Consider the following 18,222-nt stretch of genomic DNA (forward strand, 5'->3'; position numbering starts at 1 on the left):
GAGGCCGGACTGGAGTTTGGGGAACTGAGATAAGATTAATAATAAGAAAACATTCCTAAATTTAAATTAAGCCGAGGAATAATTTATTTTAATGTAAAAGAATGTTTAAGGAATTATTTAATTAATTGAAGTTAAGTTAGTAAATAAGTTATTTTATGTCCAATAACTAATTAAAAGCCTAAATTTAAAATGTATAACCAATTGAGATAAATTAATCTAGACCTAAAATAGTCAAGAAATTATAACCTAACATTGTAATAATTTATTTTAAGACTAATCCATGCCATTGTTACCCTAATTCAATTTATTAATTTACTAAAATACATATTGGGTGTTTAAAACTTTAGGAATTTAAAATACAAGATTAAGCAATATTTTTACCTTGCTTTAGACATCAAATCTCGGCCATCACACTCCTAATTCCCCTCAATCCAAACATTTAACACATCGTTCCATATCTCTCAAGCAACAAGGATAGAAAGATTGGTATTGCCATTCAAACTCCCCATTTAATTGACAACCTTCACCTTCATTACCTAGCCTTTTTCTCCCACCCATATCTTCGAAAATATCTATAGGAATCAGCACTAGAAATCGTGAGCCTTCAACAAGAAAACAAGAAAGAAAAGGGACTCCGTCTCCACCGTACCGTGTTTTTCCTATAGTTTGTTTTCTTTCTTAAACAAATTTCAGGCATGGATATGTTATTATTTTCTCTTCAATCAAGTCCTATACATGTTTTTAAACCATATTTTGTTCATGAATCATGAAGCATATTCGAAAATATGACAGCAAATTTTTGAAAATCTGTGCAGTATTTTTCGGCTTTCACTTGTTGCCTCACGGTTTTGATTGTTTTTGTGGTTCCAGGAGGTTGGCTCGATTCCAGGCACTCAAGGCTGCATCTAGGCATGTACTAGGGTGTGTTAGGATCATGTTGGTCCATTAGTTCAAGCCCCTACACGCTGGACGAAGACTTGGCAACAACTTTCCCTTAGTTGCAAGTTTGAGTCTCGATTTTTTTTGTTTTGGTTGTCTAAGTTGAAGGTTAGGATCATGGTTGGTCTAAGGCCTGTAACCATGGTTAGAACCATTCCTTAGCATTTCTAGGACGTGACCAAGATAGCCCTTCAAGGCTTGGTTCATGGTCCCATCGATTTTTTTTAAAACAAAACACACACATGTCCCTCAGTTCTTTTTTCTTTGGGTGATGAGTTTCGGCTTCTAGGTGTTTGGATGGATCTTGGTTGGCTTCTAGCCCTTCGCCTTGGTTCATACAACACTTCATCAAGTCTAGATTGAGCCATGATTGATCATATGGCCAATGGAATGATACAAGACAGCAAGGTGATTCAATATCGCACAACACAGAATTTTCTTTGGTGCTCTCGGTTTGAGCTTTGAGTTGTCCTAGGTGTTTGCTTAGTTGTGGTTGGCCAAGTGCCCTTAGCCATGGCTCAAGCCACACCCTAGGATGTTGGTAAGAGACGTTGGTCGGTGGTTCAAGCCCCAATGGCCATTGGTTTCACAAACCACGCAAGGAAGCGCAGCTGCTGCCACTGCGTTATGACAGCAACTTTGGCTTCGGTTCAGAGGTCATGTTCGAGTTATTGGTTGGATTTTAGTCTATGGCCTTGGACTGGACAATACCTCAATGAGTTAGGAAGGTCATGTTTTTGGGCGTTCGTGATTTGGTTAAGTTTAGAGATAGTACGAGAATTTACGGTGCAATGTGCCAAAGCAACTCTCGAAAGAGCGTTTCACGATTTTGGCCTCCATTCACATTTTTCGTGTATTACAGCCCTAGGGATATATTTTCCATCATTTTAGGTGTATTTTAATCATGGCTAAACGATGGTTCAGTGTTGTTTCGGGTTAGTACGAAGCCATGGTTGAATACTAAGTTTGTTGGGCGTAGCGTCTCGTTTTTGGTTCGGTTATGAAGTCTTTGTCAAGTCAAGATTATTTGCATGTTTCTCATGTTAGAATTAAGTCGCAGCAAGCCTGGGAACAATCCAAATCGTCCGGTAAAATAGGGTTATAATTATATTACGTGCATAAAATATAAAATATTTATTTTAGAGATATATGCGATATGTCTTGTGGCCACCTTACGCTTATGGGATTACTTCACCCGGTGACTTACGACCGGTTTACGATTATGTATGGGTACAGATATCCAGTCCAAGGGCTGTGATGATCTCTACCGCCCAGTATACTGTGGTTTAGTCTGATCAGGCGCTTACGTTATGTTATGGGCCACTTGCGTTGAAACATTATCTCTACCAGAAAAATTACGATATGATATTTTATGACAGGGCTCTATCGAGCAAATCTTTTACGTACAATTTTCAGATATGCACGTATTTATAATTACTCAAGACACGATTTTCACATTACGCTTTACAATACGATATTTTTACGTTGCATGCGATTTTATAATAAATTTACTTGTTATTCACGATATATGCATGTTAAGCCTTTAGACTCACTAGACATGACTGTTGTAGGTACTGATGAGGTCGGGACTGAGGGCGGGGACCAGTGAGCTAGCTTGGGTCGGCAGTAGTAGGAACCCGAGGACCTCATGTTTCAGTTTATTCACATTTTCATGTTCAAACTCATCTTTTTATGTGTTGGATATTTATTTTTTTTAAACTGTTGTTTTGAAACAAAATAATTACTTCCGCTGTTATTTTAAAGTAAATCCATTTATCAGTTTATTTTATGAATGATGCATGTTATTTATTTAAAGATAAATTTTTTATATAATCCCGCAAAATTACGAGTACGAAATACGGGCCACTACAACCCCGGTCCAAGTTTAAAACGAATCGGTTAAGTTTGGTATTGGGCTCGAGTTTACGTTTAAGAATGCTTTCATATATGTTTTGGGGTGTTTTAAGGAGTTTGATAAGCTTCGGGTCAATTTTAGAGGTCCAGGGGTAAAACGGTAAATTTTGGGTTTCCAAGGGCAAAATAATCATTTTGCACTTGAGGTGAGATTTTCGTCCTGGCAGCACCCTGAACACATTTTATCATGTTTTAAATGTTTATGCATCATGTTTATGATTTTTATGAAATTATGATAAGTTACGGTGCATGCTTGGTTTTAAGGGAAAAGTTATGTATATGCATATTTCTTTAAGTGGTGAATACGATGATGTTCTTGAAGGATGTGAATTGGTTGTGACTGACGATGTATATGTATACGATGACATGAGATATGATGAGCTAAGGCCAATGCTCAGTGGACGGGTAATGTTGTCGCTGATATCGACGTCGCCCGGTACCGTGGTTACACGTAGATAGATTCATCGAATAGAGCTGATACGAAAGTCACAACTAATGAACTGAATTCAATTGAATGAAAATGTATATGTATATGATGACATGATTTGACACGTTACGATTTCACGCGACACGTTTATGTTATGCTTTTAAGTTCATAAAAGATATGTTGATTATGGTATTTTTCACTGTTGTGTGCCATATATATGTATTTGTTATCTTTGATACAGGTGTGTTGAGTCTTTAGACTCACTAGACGTGTGTGATACAGGTGAGCTTGGTGATGAGGGGACTGGAGGTGCCAAACTCTGAGTAGATAGACCTGGTGCGGTGACACGACCCGAGGACCGTATGTTTTCCGCATTATGATTTACGAGTTTTGAGAGGAGTTAAACATTTACATACGTTGATGATTTTAAGATTTTTACTCATTTATGTTTATGTATGATTTTGGATGAGTTTGGTTAATTTAAGCTGCATTATTTTTTCTGTCAAATAATCACGATTATTTTAAATGTTATTTCGAAAATGTAAGCTTTAAAAAAAATAATAATAATATTTCCACACTTTTAAAATGAGTAGACGTTACATATCCATTCGATAAGTGATAACCATTTAGAATATCCGAGGAGGGTTGTTCAGTGATTCATCGTATTGGTCATTCATCTGTATGTTACCAATGAAACGTGGTACACCTCACGCTCAAGCGGTTTTTATCCTTATTTTAGATAACTGAATCGACTGAGAACTTATTTAGAATATACTGTAACTTATAAATGAATTTTATGATTGTCATCATATGTAGGATCTCATAGTACCATAATATATACAGTTTGTATGGATATACTGATAAAATAAATGTCACAACAGGATAAACCCGATAATATTATTAAAATAAAGATTATTTTTACACTTGAGTCAATAAAACTTAAAACTCAAGTTGGTTCGCGGGCACCTAATTTAACATAAACTTCTTTCACTTTTCATCTCTCGGTTGGTTCAGATGAATTAATTTGATCTTTGCTTTGGATCTTGTGGCACAATCGACAGTATTTGAAATGATAATAATTTTCTGGACCGACAATGCTGATTCTGTAGTCTGTTACATTTGGATCATTTCTATGGGATACAGAATGTTATGTTGAATCCAAATACACATTCATTAACGGATAGAGAAGTATATATTTTTTTATAATCGTTTGTGATTGCCGATGTCATAATTTGGTGCTTTGGAAGTCTGCATTGCAATGTTGCAAAATAGAGGCATAGCAAATTCAAGCAGATGTAATTTCTGAAAGTTTACAATGTTCATGATGGGAAGACGAGTTTGATTCCAGCTAGGAGCTATCTATCTTGTTATATAAAATTTTAGGTTTATGTTCGTTACGGTCGAATAACCGACATCTGATATCATTATGTGATCATTCAGATGATGTATGTCCACGATGGAAGATAATATTTATTTCGGGAAGATAATTAATGGGGAAAAAACCGTTCTTGTAGCAGCTTAGGAGGGGAAAGAATCAATTTTTCGTCTCTTTCGTCGATAGCTGTTAAGCAACTGGTAAAGCTTCTCAGTATCATACAAATACCAAGTCATCCAGGTCCAAACATTGGGTAGAGAAAAAAATAATGAATAAAAGTTGATATTCTACATAAAATCCCTAAAAATCACAAAAGAATGCATACTTCGTCTTTGCCTCAAGGCTTGGAGTACGATACCATACAAAACAAAAGACAACATCTTCCGAACGATGGTCTAGACCATTTTAGCCTCCTTAAAAACTCATGGAAACTGAAAAGACCCTCCGATTTCGGTACTCCCAGCTGGTGGAGAAATCGAGACCCAGAGAAGAGAAATGGTGATAGCTATAAGTCCTGACCAGACAAACACGATAGTCGGTGTGCGACCTCTTCGTCCCATCAACCCTTTTGCGAATGGATACAAATGAGCTAAAACCCAGAAGCTAAAGAAAACACCTCCAAGCAAACGGCTCCACTGCGGGATAGTACTGTAAATCGTCCTGCTAACACCTACCGCTATAGCAATCAAGTTTGTTATCATGATAGTAATGGGGGGAATCATTAGAGACGACCATTTTAAGATATAAAGATCGGCAAACTCATCGTCATTCACATCGCCAGCGGATTTTGATGTCAATGTGAATGAGATTTCGATTCCAGCCACCACCTTTAGCAGCCCTTGTAGCACAGCAGCAAGATGAGCACTTGTTCCTCCGATCAACCAGAATTGCTCATTCCTCCACCAGTCTTCGAGATTTATACCAGACCACTTGATCTCAAGCACAGCTAACATGCAGAGAGTTAAGGTGATTACAAGAAGGTAAGTCAAGAATGTGACGTTTAGAGTCTGGACAATGAATTGACCGGAGAAGAGCGACAATGCCGGGAGGAAACAATAGACGATTAGAAACAAGGACGTAAACGGATAGATGCCCACATTAAGATAAGCCACCCTTTGTAGAAGTTTCATCTTAGGACTAGCTAGAAATGCATTATTTCGTGAAAAGAAGATCTCAACTGAACCTGTGGCCCATCGAAGCACTTGATGAAGCCTGTCTGTCAGGTTAATAGGTGCAGTGCCACGGAAAGCATCCCTCTTGGTGACGCAGTATATAGACTTCCACCCTCGGTTGTGCATGCGGTATCCTGTCACCACATCTTCTGTCACTGAGCCGTAAATCCACCCCACCCGATTGCCCCATTCGGTTTTGTCTTCATACCAACAGGAGATAACACTGATAGCCTCTGCAACAGTGGATGCATCAAGAAGTTCCCTTGAAATTGTTAGAGCACCAGGAGGTCGTCCATTCTTCACAGCAGGATGATCTGCGAGTGGTCTGCCTTGAAATTCTGCAACTGGAATGGAATCGATCAGGAAACTCGAGTTACCAAACCTTTTAGAGAAAAGAGAAGGATTCATTTCCTCATCATCAGGATCCCCCATTCTAAGTGCCCGGTGCTCATCGGGTGCGGTAGAAATGGATGCATTTTTCTTAGGACGAGCAAAACAACAGCTGCAACAGCAAGAATGGTCATTTGATCGAGGCGGGTCAAAGCCATAAAGCGCAGTCCGTCGAAAGAGGCACCCAGTGCCAACATAAACCGGACCCTGAAGCCCATCTAGAGCACGCATGTTGACATCAAAGAATACTGTGTTGTGATTTGCGTAACGGTCGGATGGGTCTATTCCCTCAAATCTTTGAGGAAACTGAACATAGCAAAGCCGGTCTCCACCGCGGTCCATCATAAAACACATGCCTTCTCTTATTGCCTGGGAGTTGTAGATGTAGTGATCACAATCAAGATTTAGTATAAAGGGGCCATTGGACATGATCGCTGAGGCTCGAACCAATGCATTCATGGCCCCAGCTTTCTTATTGTGATCATACCCAGGTCGTTTTTCTCGAGAAACATACACAAGCAAGGGGAGTCGGATATCTACTTCAGTAAAATCAAGTGGACTGCTGTCTTCGGTGCCGTGTAGAGGTTCGTCGCTTGGAGGTTTCAGCATTACCTGCAATTTACATAGCCCAACAACATCAAGACCAGCAAGAACAACCAGGTCAAATATTTTGTCTGATAAAACAAGTAGGAAAACTAATAAGCCACTGTTTCAGAAGTCGTAAAAGGATAAATAAAACGACAACTTAATTTGTTCTTAAAATTAAACATGGATCCACATTCCACACATGATGATGTCACAAGGTAGATCAGTTTTTACAAGGAACGGTGAGATTTGAGATTGACTGGCCAAAAGTATAAACAAAGTGCACAACAAAGCACTCAAGAATCCTAAAGAGCAGATAAGATACTGAAAATGCTCTGACCAAGTACCGAAAACAAATGGGAGGGCATAAGTCATGAATATACAAGAAGGAAAGTATTTCACAAAAGAAAAGAGGGTAGGTCATCGGGAAGAGATAAGGCATTCCAGACTAATGATTGATACCTCCACCTGATAAAGATAAATTAGTAAAAGATTTTAATATCCACAGGGACTTTTAAAACTACCTGTATGATTCCAGCATGGTCACCTTTAGAGTGTTCGGGAGCAGAAACCATCCAGGTGCCTGGCCAATGCGTGCCATCTGCCATCCATGTTGCTCTAGAGGCCTTCAGAGGTTCCATCAGTTCATCATCAGTGACCTCTCTCTGAAGCTTCATGGCCTTGATTTCTTCTCTAGCGTTATAAGCATCTGAGCGACGACGAATTGAATCAGGGAGTCCATTGATTCTAACCTTGAACTCATCATACTCACGTTTAACCCGTCTACGATCCTTGACAAAATCTGGAAGCAACTTGTTCTTAAAAGGATCTTTTTTCAAGGAGAAATAAGATTCAGGATTCCTTGGTTCAATATCATGTTTCCGACAAAATGGCACCCATATATTAGCGAAACTTGCAGCTTCTGCCATAGCCTCAAAAGTTAGAAGGGCACCTCCATCATCAGAAACATAGCAAGAAAGCTTCTCAACGGGATAATTAGCTGCAAGAATGGACAAAATAGTGTTTGCTGTAACAAGTGGCGGTTCCTTTTCGGGATCAGCTGTGGAAACAAACATATCGATTCCTGGAAGATCAGATTTTCCGGTGGGATTTGCAGGACTTGGTGTTTCAAATTTTTCTTTTAAAACATTAAGATCAGTAGCGCGATTAACAGGGCATAGCTTTGGAAGCTGATCAAGTAACCACGAGAAAGCAAACCAAATCTCACAGATTACAGACATCAACCACAGCCATCTTGCCTCCTCGTTGGGGTGGCTGACTCTCCAATAAAGAAATAATCCGAGAACAGCCATACGTACAAAAATCAAGAGTCTGGAATTGTATAATTACAGGAGTTTATTGTCAGTCTTTATCAAAACTAAAGATCTAAACAACATACAGACGGGTTTATTCACTACACTAAGAATAATAAAAGAACATCTAGAGGAGAAAGTTAGCAAAAAAATTTAAAAAAGTGATCGTAAAGTTAATTCATATGCTGAAGACAAATACATACAAACAGAAAGGATATGTTTACACAATATTCCAGACTATTATCAAAACAATCATTCAAAGTCGAGGACAAGTACAAACAAAACTTCACATAAACCATAATCTGATTTTTTTACTGCTTTTATAATGCAACACATTTTCATAAAAGATACTCCCATAACCACAGCATCAGCAGATTAATCAATCGAAGCATCAGCACCACACGTTATTTTTTCATGCGTATCTTTTGATGAATCCTTAGCACAGTGAAAACAATAATAACTCAATAGGTAAGTCTTGCTAAAAAGATAATTGACCAACTTTTTAAATTCACAATCTGCCAAATATCTACATCACCTTCGTATTTACCTCCATTATACTAACTGTATACTAATTCTATACCTTCAAATGCTCGCTCTAAATCAGATATTAATCCGATTTTTTCCTAACAAAATAGAATTGCAATAGTAACAGCATCAACAAGAATGAAAGGAAACATTACCGATATGGGCTGAGTACACCAGCAGGTATCTTCAATTTACGAGTGAGTGGCCTCCACGGCTTGTTGAGAAGTTCCGGAGGCTCACCAGACTCACTTTTTTCATCCATAAATCCTCCATCCTTCGGCCATATGGCATTGCCGTACCCATAAGTTCCCTTAGTCTCAAACAACCATCGATTATTATCAAACTCCACCCCTGTTTGGCTCCTTGCCAACACAGACTGGCTCCTCATCATTGCTGATCTGTTGGCCGATTTCATCAATGACAACCTCCTCTCCATCTTTGACATGCCAACATTTGACGGAAGATGTAACGGCTGACCAGGTTCCACTGAGCTTGTAGGAATTTCGGTATTCTTATATGGTTCTTTACATCCCGGGCAAATCCCATCCGCAGTCTTCACTGAGTCAATGAAACAATCCCTACAAATCTTGAAATCACATTCACATGGAAGAAGATCTTCGCCCCTCTCATCACTCATGACTTTCCCATCACAGCCAGGAATCGAACATGAGGAACCTTTTGTACCAGCCATCTGTGGATGGTTAGTTTCGGATTCTATCACCTTATCCATCAAGTGTGCACGGGTAACACTATTATACCCACCAGTAAACAAAGAACTTGATACGTACTGCTCCTCAACTCTCTGTGATATTGGAGGATGATCCACCACCCTTATTGACATTGCCGGATCCATGGGCTGATTATCAGGTGTTGGTGGTATATGTACAGTATACTCCGAGAATTCAACACCACTCATCTCACTATCAAGACTATCCCTCGACAAGTTGACATATCGACCCGATGATGTCCTCCTCGAAAAGGTCACAGTTGGGGGACTTGGACCCCTCCCGGTATTTGGATCAGAAGGTTTGAAGGATCTTCCTGCCATTCTACCGATATGTTCACAAGAAAATCATATATTTGTTAACAGAACCTGAAAGTCAAGAGAAAACCATAAAAACAAAAAGAGGGAGTCTATAACTCAAGAGTAATTATTCTTATTCCCTAAAGCACTCTTTTCACGATGCACCATAAATTTTCAGTCTTGCATATCTTTTTCTTTAACAGCAAAGATTATCTTAAGTAAAACACAGAATGATTGAAAACTTATTACACGGTAAATAGCACTATAACTTAAAATGAGATTAAAATATTTCTTTTTTATGCAAAATCGTCTACTTTTTTTGAACAAAAGTAATAAACACCTACTGCTTTCAAGGCCAAATTTCAAATCCTCTCCACTGATCTAAAAGAAAAATATACATAAACTAAGACTACAGTTAAAAGTACCTATAATCTTCAAAAAGTAGAATAACAGCAATGAACACCTATAATCTTGAAAACGTGAATTTATACAGATGAACGTAACCAAGATCACACGTCATACCTTCCGAAGATCTAAACTTTCTAAGAATCCCAACAAATCTCAAAACTCAAAAACTTCTTCAAGCAAAGAAAATCAATTGAAACTTCAGAACAGACCATGGCTGTCATATATAAGACAATCAGAAAAGGGGTATGGAGAAGAGGATCAATAGCTTCCCATGTAATACCTAGTCTCCCGATGTTTAAAAAGAAGAGTGCTATCCATATAAAAACAACGACATGGCCTCCCAAAGACGTGTATGAAACTATCAAAAACAAATACTAATTTAAAAACTCAAACGTTCACACACATACAAATGGTAAGCTAAAATATAAAAAAACTGTAATACCAAAGCTAATGCGACCAGGTCTAATATCGTCTTCCCGTGATACATTTTCTTACGCGCTAATTTCATAAAAATAACTATTCAAACATACAATTTAACGTCTCTTTCTGGACTCTAAATGGGATCTAGCAATTCAAAGTCCATTCCAAGGACCAGTTATAGAGAAGATAAACTAGCAAATCATCACCAAACAAAATTAAATAGCAACAAAGCAGCCAACCCAAGAAGAAATCGTAAAAGCACATTTCAGTCCCCGGGTAGCATTTTTATACATGGTAATTACAGAGTCAAAAAAAGAATTTGTACACAAACTACATCGTCATAAAAAAAACTGGAATAAAAAAACGCAGAGATCTGAGCACTTCAGATGAATCTACCTCGACTAAAGAAAATGTAGACAAATGGGCTACTGTAATTCAGCACAAAACCAAGTTCTCTCCCTTGATTTGGGCAGTGATATATGCTTCAAAAGCTTAAAAAACAGATGGGTTTTTTCAAAAAATCTGTAACATCTGAGGATGAACGGCGGATTTGTGTTCTGCTGCTGAGTGTTCGGGATCTTTGTTGTGAGTAGTGACCAAGTAAAATGTAACGAAAAATTTTACTTCGGATTTTGTAATAACAACAATAATTAAAACTGTGAGGAGTTGATAGAAGAGTAGTAGATGATGAAACGGCGAAACTTAAGGTGACGGACATAAGATGAAATATATTACGCGGATACAGGGTATTTTCTTTTCTTTTCTTTTCTTATCTTAAATTAAATGGGGGATAATATTAATTTAATTAAGTATATATTTAAGTGATGTTCGAAACAAATCTTTTAAATAAAAATTTAAAATATAGTTGCTTAAATTATAACTTTTTAAAATTTAGTTTAGCTTCACATCGATTATTCTCAGTAGCTTTAATCGCCATTGTAATATTTTTTTTTAATTATGATTTACTATAATCTATCTAATTATAAATAATTGAATTCAGATGAACAATTTTTATGTCTACACAATGCGTGCTCAAATCGCTAGTACAGATTAAGTTTCTTGCCAAATTATCTTTTATAGTTTATTAAGTATCAAGTATATATTGTTGGAAAATTTTGATGATTAATGAATGAAAATTAAGCAAATTAATCAATGTGTTTGATTGGAAAAATTCGGAACGAAGAACGGAGCTTAATGAACGAATATTAAGTTCGGTGGTTCTGAATTAAACTCGAAACAAGTTCATCGAATCTTGAAAGACTTTAAACGAGTAGTCGGAACATGTAAGGGACGGGAAAAAAAAAAATCGATCATGAACAGTAGCAGGCGCGCGTCTGCGGGCAGGCGCGCATGTGCGCGCGCCTGCCGAGATCTACTACCGAGTGCTACTACTTAAATTATAATTCACTCAAGTGTAGGTTGTCTGCAAGTAATATATTTCGTAAGTACGAGATCGATCCACAGAGGGGTTATTTTAAATTTAAATTTATTAATTTATAGATTACCAAATGCAAGAACGAAGTTTACAAATTATAAATTTTGTTAGACTCGAGGATTTATTCTTAGTTTATGCAATATTGTTTAAATAAAAGTAAAACAAAGGAAACCACCATAAATAATGGTTCCAAGAAAATTAAATATTTAAACACACACCTAATATAATATAGTTCACACTATAGAAAATACCGAATTCACCGATATTTTATATATGGTACCTATGATTATATATATAACTATATAAATATATAACTGCATAAAGTAAAATGTTAAATTAAATCATTATATTTCATTTAGAACAACCGGCAGAGCCACGTTATTGCCTAAATGAAATATATGATTTAATAAATTAGTTGCGGGAAAGTAAAAGTTAGTTGCAAAAAGTAAAAGTTAGTTGCGATAAAGTAAATGTTAGATGCGGAAAGTAAAAGTTAGTTGCGATAAAGTAAAAGTTAGTTGCGATAAAGTAATGTTAGATTGTTAGATATTAGTATTAAATCATAATATTTCATTTAGAACAACCGGCAGAGCCACGCTATCGTCTAAATGAAATATATGATATAATTATATAAATATATATATATTTTTTTTATTATTAATCTTATTTCTAATCTCCAAACTCCGGTCCGGCCTCGCGTATTTACCCTGAAAAGATAAAACTAAACATCTTCTTTTAAAATAAAAACACTTCATATTTTCTTAAAATTTCAATTTTAATTTAAATAATAGAAATTATGCATGGCCTATACGTAATCTGATTTTCGGGTTATACAAATCTACCCGCCTTAAAGGAATTTCGTCCTCGAAATTAAAACTTACCGAATAACTCGGGATAACGACTCCTCATCTCCAGCTCAGATTTCCTCGTAGCTTCCTCCTCCGAATGATTGAGCCACTTGACTTTCACTAGCTTGACTATTTTGTTCCGAAGCTTTTTCTCCTATCTGTCTAAAATTTGCACTGGCATTTCCTCATAAGACAAGTTCGGAGTGAGCTGCAACGGTTCAAAGTTCAAGACATGTGATGGATTCGCCATATACTTCCTCAACATGGAGACGTGAAACACGTTGTGTACTCCGGCCAGATTCGGCGGAAGAGCAACACGATAAGCTAATGTCCCAACTCTGTCGAGGATCTCAAATGGTCCAATGAATCTCGGACTGAGCTTTCCTTTCTTCCCGAACTGCATGACACCTTTCATCGGTGCAATCTTCACGAAAACATGGTCACCAACAGCAAACTCTAAATCTCTCCTCCTCTGATCCGCATAACTCTTCTGTCTGCTCTGAGCAGTCCTCATCCTATCACGGCTCTTGACTACTCCCTCAGCAGCCTGCTGCACAATCTCCGGGCCCAATTCTGCTCTCTACCCTACTTCATCCCAATGAATAGGCGATCTACACTTACGACCGTACAGTGCTTCATATGGAGCCATACCTATAGACGACTGAAAACTGTTGTTATAGGTAAACTCCACCAATGGTAGCTTTGATTCCCAACTCCCGGAGAAATCGAGGACACATGCACGAAGAAGATCCTCCAAAATCTGGATAACTCTCTCGGACTGACCATCCGTCTGTGGGTGAAAAGCCGTGCTAAACAACAATTTTGTACCTATAGCTGAATGTAGACTCTTCCAAAATGATGAAGTGAATCTAGGATCTCGGTCAGACACTATAGAAACAGGAATACCATGAAGTCTGACGATCTCCCGGATATATAACTCTGCATACTGGATCATGGAGAAATTCGTCTTAATTGGCAAGAAATGGGCTGATTTCGTAAGACGATCAACAATCACCCATATAGCATTCGACCATCTGACTGACTTCGGCAATCCGACAACAAAATCCATGGTAACATTCTCCCACTTCTACTCGGGAATAGGAAGAGGCTTGAGCATACCTGCTGGTCTCTGATATTCCGCTTTCACTAGCTGGCACGTTAGACATTCGGATACAAAACGTCTGATATCCCTCTTCATCCCATGCCACCAATATAATAACTGTACATCTTTGTACATCTTCGTACTCCCTGGATGAATAGAGTACGACTACATATGGGCCTCAGATAAGATATCCTCTTGAATAGAATCGCAGCTAGGAACCCACATTCTGTCTCGATATCTAACAATACCGTCTCTGATTGTATACAAGATACTGCCCTTGGCCTCATCTCTCTGCCTCCACTTTGCCAACTGCTCGTCTGCTAACTGTCCACTGCGAATACGGTCTAGAAGAGAAGACTGAATCGTCAAAGTAGATAGACGAGGAACTCTACCTTGAGGATACGTCTCTAAATCAAACCTCTGTATCTCAAACTGAAGAGGTCTCGAAACCACCAAATGAGCCATCACTGCGACTTTCCTGCTCAACGCATCCGCAACTACATTAGCTTTTCCAGGATGATAGCTAATGTCACAGTCATAGTCCTTCACTAGCTCCAACCAACGCCTCTGCCGCATATTCAACTCTTTCTGTGTAAAGAATTATTTGAGACTTTTGTGGTCGGTGAAGATCTGACACTTCTCTCCGTACAAATAGTGCCTCCAAATCTTCAATGCAAATACTACGGCTGCCAACTCTAGATCATGGGTAGGATAATTCTTCTCATGAGTCTTCAACTGACGAGAAGCATATGCTATGACCTTCCCATGCTGCATCATTACTGCGCCTAACCCGAGTTTCGAAGCATCGGTATACAAAACAAAATCCCCGGGTCTTGACGGCATGGCCAATACTGGCGCTGAAATAAGAGCTTGCTTCAATGTATCGAAGCTCTTCTGACATTCCTCGCTCTACACATACTTAACATTCTTCTTCGTCAATGATGTGAGTGGAACTGCAATAGAGGAGAATCCCCGATTAAACTTCCGATAGTATCCTGCTAGCCCAAGGAAAATACGGATCTCTGATGCATTTTGCGGCACAACCCAATCTCTGACTGCTGCACCTTTCGCTGGGTCTACCTCAATACCATTGTTAGAAACGACGTGGCCTAAGAACGCCACATTCTCTAACCAGAACTCACACTTACTGAACTCCGCGAATAGCTTATGTTTTTGTAAGGTCTGCATTACTGTGGTCAAATGTCTGCTGTGATCCTCTTGATTCTTTGAGTAAACGAGAATATCGTCTATGAATACTATCACAAACTGATCAAGATACGGCTGAAATACACGATTCATGAAGATTGCTGGCGCATTCGTCAAACCGAACGGCATCACAAGGAACTCGAAGTGGCCATAACGAGTCCTAAAAGCAGTCTTGAGAACATCAGCGTCTTGCACCCGCAACTGATGATAACCGGAATGCAGATCTATCTTGGAGAATACTGAAGCTCCTTGCAATTGATCAAATAAATCTACAATCCTCGGAAGTGGGTATTTGTTCTTCACTGTAACTTTGTAAAACTCCCGATAATCAATGCAAAGCCTCATCGACCCATCCTTCTTCTTCACAAATAAGACTGGCGCGCCCCATGGAGAAAAACTCGGGCGAATGAACTCCTTGTCAAGAAGTTCCTGAATCTGCTTCTTGAGTTCTGCCATCTCTGTCGGTGCTAATCGGTACGGTGCCTTTGAGCTCGGCGCGGTACCTGGCATAAGCTCAATAGAGAATTCCACCTCTTGCACATGTGGTAAACCAATGACGTCAACAGGAAAAACATCTAGAAAGTCTTTGACAATAGGAACATCGGATGCTGACTGTTTGGGCGTCTCAAGAACAGATACAAGAGTAGCTAAAAATGCTCGGCACCCTCTATGAATGAGCTTCCTAGCCTGGACACAAGATATCATACGCGGTAAATGGAAGTACTTGTCTGGTTCGAATAAGAATTGTTCCATCCCAGGCGGTCGAACTAGAACAGATCTCCGCTGGAAGTCAATCAAAACTCGGTTCCTCAAAAGCCAGTCCATACCCAGAATGATATCAAACTCGGGCATTGGTAGCACGATAAGCTCCGCATAAACGAGATTACCATGAAGTTCGAGGTCTATGTCTCGGATCACATTAGTAGCTGTCATCTACTCTCCAGAAGGCAATGCTACTGAATACGCTATGTCTAGCCAATTGTCCTGATCTTGAGAGAATTTGCAAAGGTTTCTGAAATGAATGAATGAGTAGCCCCTGAATCTATCAAGGCTTTCGTAGTTGAACCGGCTATAAAGATTCTCCCTGAAAGATTGGAATATCATGCTAAACCCATTATTTTTACAAGAACTATGCTTATAGACATGCAAAGGTCAAAATTCTCCTAACCTAAAATTCCCTAAGTAACACTGATTAGAACATGCAATCCTATCATAAATTCTAAGTTCAAAATCTTAACCCAAAACATTAAACTTCAAATACAACTTAAAGATTTAGGATACCTGTCATGAGCATCGTCTCTGGGATAGTCTCCGCAGCATGGAGAGCAAAAACTCTGCCTTGGGTAGGCAGATTCTTCTGAGGGCAATTCTTCAATATGTGGTCAGTACTACCACATTTGTAACACTTTCTCGAACCATACATACAAGTCCCAGCATGACGATGTGAACCCTTGGCACAGACTGGGTACTCCACTGTCCTCGGGACTGCCCGTCCCGGTTGCTGCTGCTGCTGCCCTCTGTTCCTGGGTGGACCGTGGAAAGGTCTCTTATTCTGATGCTGCTGCTGGGGAGGACGGTGTGGTGCCTGAAATGGTCGTTTACCCTGGCGATCGCGCTCAATATCATTCTGGTCTTGCTCTGCCGCTAGAGCTCTGGAAACAGCAACATCATAGGTAGTAGGGCCAGCCACCCTAACATCACGGCGCAAGATCGGCCGCAGACCATCCATAAAATGCCTCAATTTTGCACCAGCGTCGTTTGCAATTAGGTATACAAAGTGACAACCCCTCTCAAATTTACGGATAAACTCCGTGACAGTCGTGTCTCCCTGTCTCAGGGTCATAAACTCCCTGGTCAACCTGGAACGCACCTCGTCAGTAAAATATTTAGAGTAGACTACCTCTGTGAAGCACGCCCAGCTCAAAGTAGCCATATCCAAAGCTACAGTTGCTCCCTCCCACCACAGACGAGCGACTCCTCCAAACAGATAAGTCGCACAACGAACCCTATCTCCATCTTCAAGCCCAATGAACTCGAAAATAACCTCAAGGGATTTAATCCAGCGCTCTGCAACCAAAAGATCTGTCGTCCTTGAGAACTCTTTCGGTCTCATCTTCATGAACCGCTCACAGACAGCTTCAGGCCCCGTCTGTCTGGCAGCCACAGCGTTGTTCCCCGCAAACTGCGTGAAGAACTGAGTCATCCCAGCTAACATCTGGGCGTTCAAGTCTGGTGGAGGGGGTGGAGGTCCCTGCCTCTCTTGCCTCTGACCCTCACCGTCCTCATGATGGTGCTCATCACCACCTCTCGGGCGTCCAAACTGGCGTCTAGGAGGCATACTGTTTCATATATAGCCCATACGTAACTAACATGCATAATTCCATAATTTATCTTAATTTTAAATAAATACTGAAATAATTAAAAAAATCTGAACGTACAAAAAAACATTTCATGAAAACATGCTGTTAAAATAATTCATGCTTTAAATAAAATGCGTAAATGTAAACTTACAGACCGAAGACGTGACTTCATGAGCTTCTTGAGGTCAGTAGTAGTACAACCCTTTACAAGAACATAGGCTCTGATACCATCTGTAAATGCCCGTATTTCGTATTCATAAATTTGCGAAATTATTAAAATTTTTCTAAATAAATAAATAACTTGCTCAATTTATAAAATAAACATGTAAATAATTTTAATTTTAAAATAACAGCGGAAGTCAACATAGTATTTCAAACAACAATTTAAAAATAATCCTACATGTTAAAATCAAGTTTGAATGATAAGGTGCATAAATTAAATCATGAGGTCCTCGGGTTTACTACTGCTGTCCCAAGATCGCTCACTGGTCTCCGCCCGCGGTCTCGACCTCATCAATACCTACAACAATCAAGTCTAGTGAGTCTAAAGACTCTACATGTATATATCCTGAATAACAACTAAATATATCATAAAATCGGATGCAACGTAAAAATAAAGTATCGTAAAGCATACGGTGAAAATCGTATCGTGAATAATTATAACTACGTGCATATCTGAAAATCATACGTAAAAGCTTTGCTCAATAGAGCTCTGTCATATCATATCATAATTTTCTGGTAGAGATAATGTTTCTAAGCTAGTGGCCCATAACATAACA

General features: G+C 39.0%; 1 protein-coding gene across 4 annotated transcripts; it reads right to left on the reverse strand.

The window, feature by feature from the left end:
• Positions 1–4,844: 4,844 nt before the first annotated feature.
• LOC140984341 (cellulose synthase-like protein D2) lies at positions 4,845–11,211 on the reverse strand. 4 transcript variants are annotated; one of them, XM_073451682.1, is made up of 4 exons: positions 10,889–11,211; positions 8,796–9,689; positions 7,327–8,134; positions 4,845–6,829 (listed from the first exon to the last, which is right to left on the reverse strand). In XM_073451682.1, exons 2-4 carry the CDS (start codon positions 9,686–9,688, stop codon positions 5,078–5,080), a joined length of 3,453 nt encoding a protein of 1,150 aa, XP_073307783.1. In that variant the 5' UTR covers position 9,689; positions 10,889–11,211; the 3' UTR covers positions 4,845–5,077. The 4 variants fall into 4 exon arrangements, with proteins under 4 accessions (XP_073307783.1, XP_073307780.1, XP_073307784.1 ...); XM_073451679.1 differs by having other exon boundaries at positions 8,796–9,733; XM_073451683.1 differs by lacking the exon at positions 10,889–11,211 and adding an exon at positions 10,187–10,874.
• Positions 11,212–18,222: the final 7,011 nt, after the last annotated feature.

This window comes from Primulina huaijiensis, chromosome 9 (genome assembly GCF_012295235.1).
Source record: "Primulina huaijiensis isolate GDHJ02 chromosome 9, ASM1229523v2, whole genome shotgun sequence".
NCBI classification, from domain to species: Eukaryota; Viridiplantae; Streptophyta; class Magnoliopsida; order Lamiales; family Gesneriaceae; genus Primulina; species Primulina huaijiensis.

What these genes read in the sequence shown, in the direction of transcription:
- LOC140984341 (XM_073451682.1), bottom strand. Translation starts at nt 9,688, where the DNA reads ATGGCAGGAAGATCCTTCAAACCTTCTGATCCAAATACCGGGAGGGGT. An exon ending in GGTGTACTCAGCCCATATCG is followed by an intron (nt 8,135 to 8,795) that starts GTAATGTTTCCT and finishes ATACAATTCCAG; the next exon opens with ACTCTTGATTTTTGTACGTA. An exon ending in ACCATGCTGGAATCATACAG is followed by an intron (nt 6,830 to 7,326) that starts GTAGTTTTAAAA and finishes TGTAAATTGCAG; the next exon opens with GTAATGCTGAAACCTCCAAG.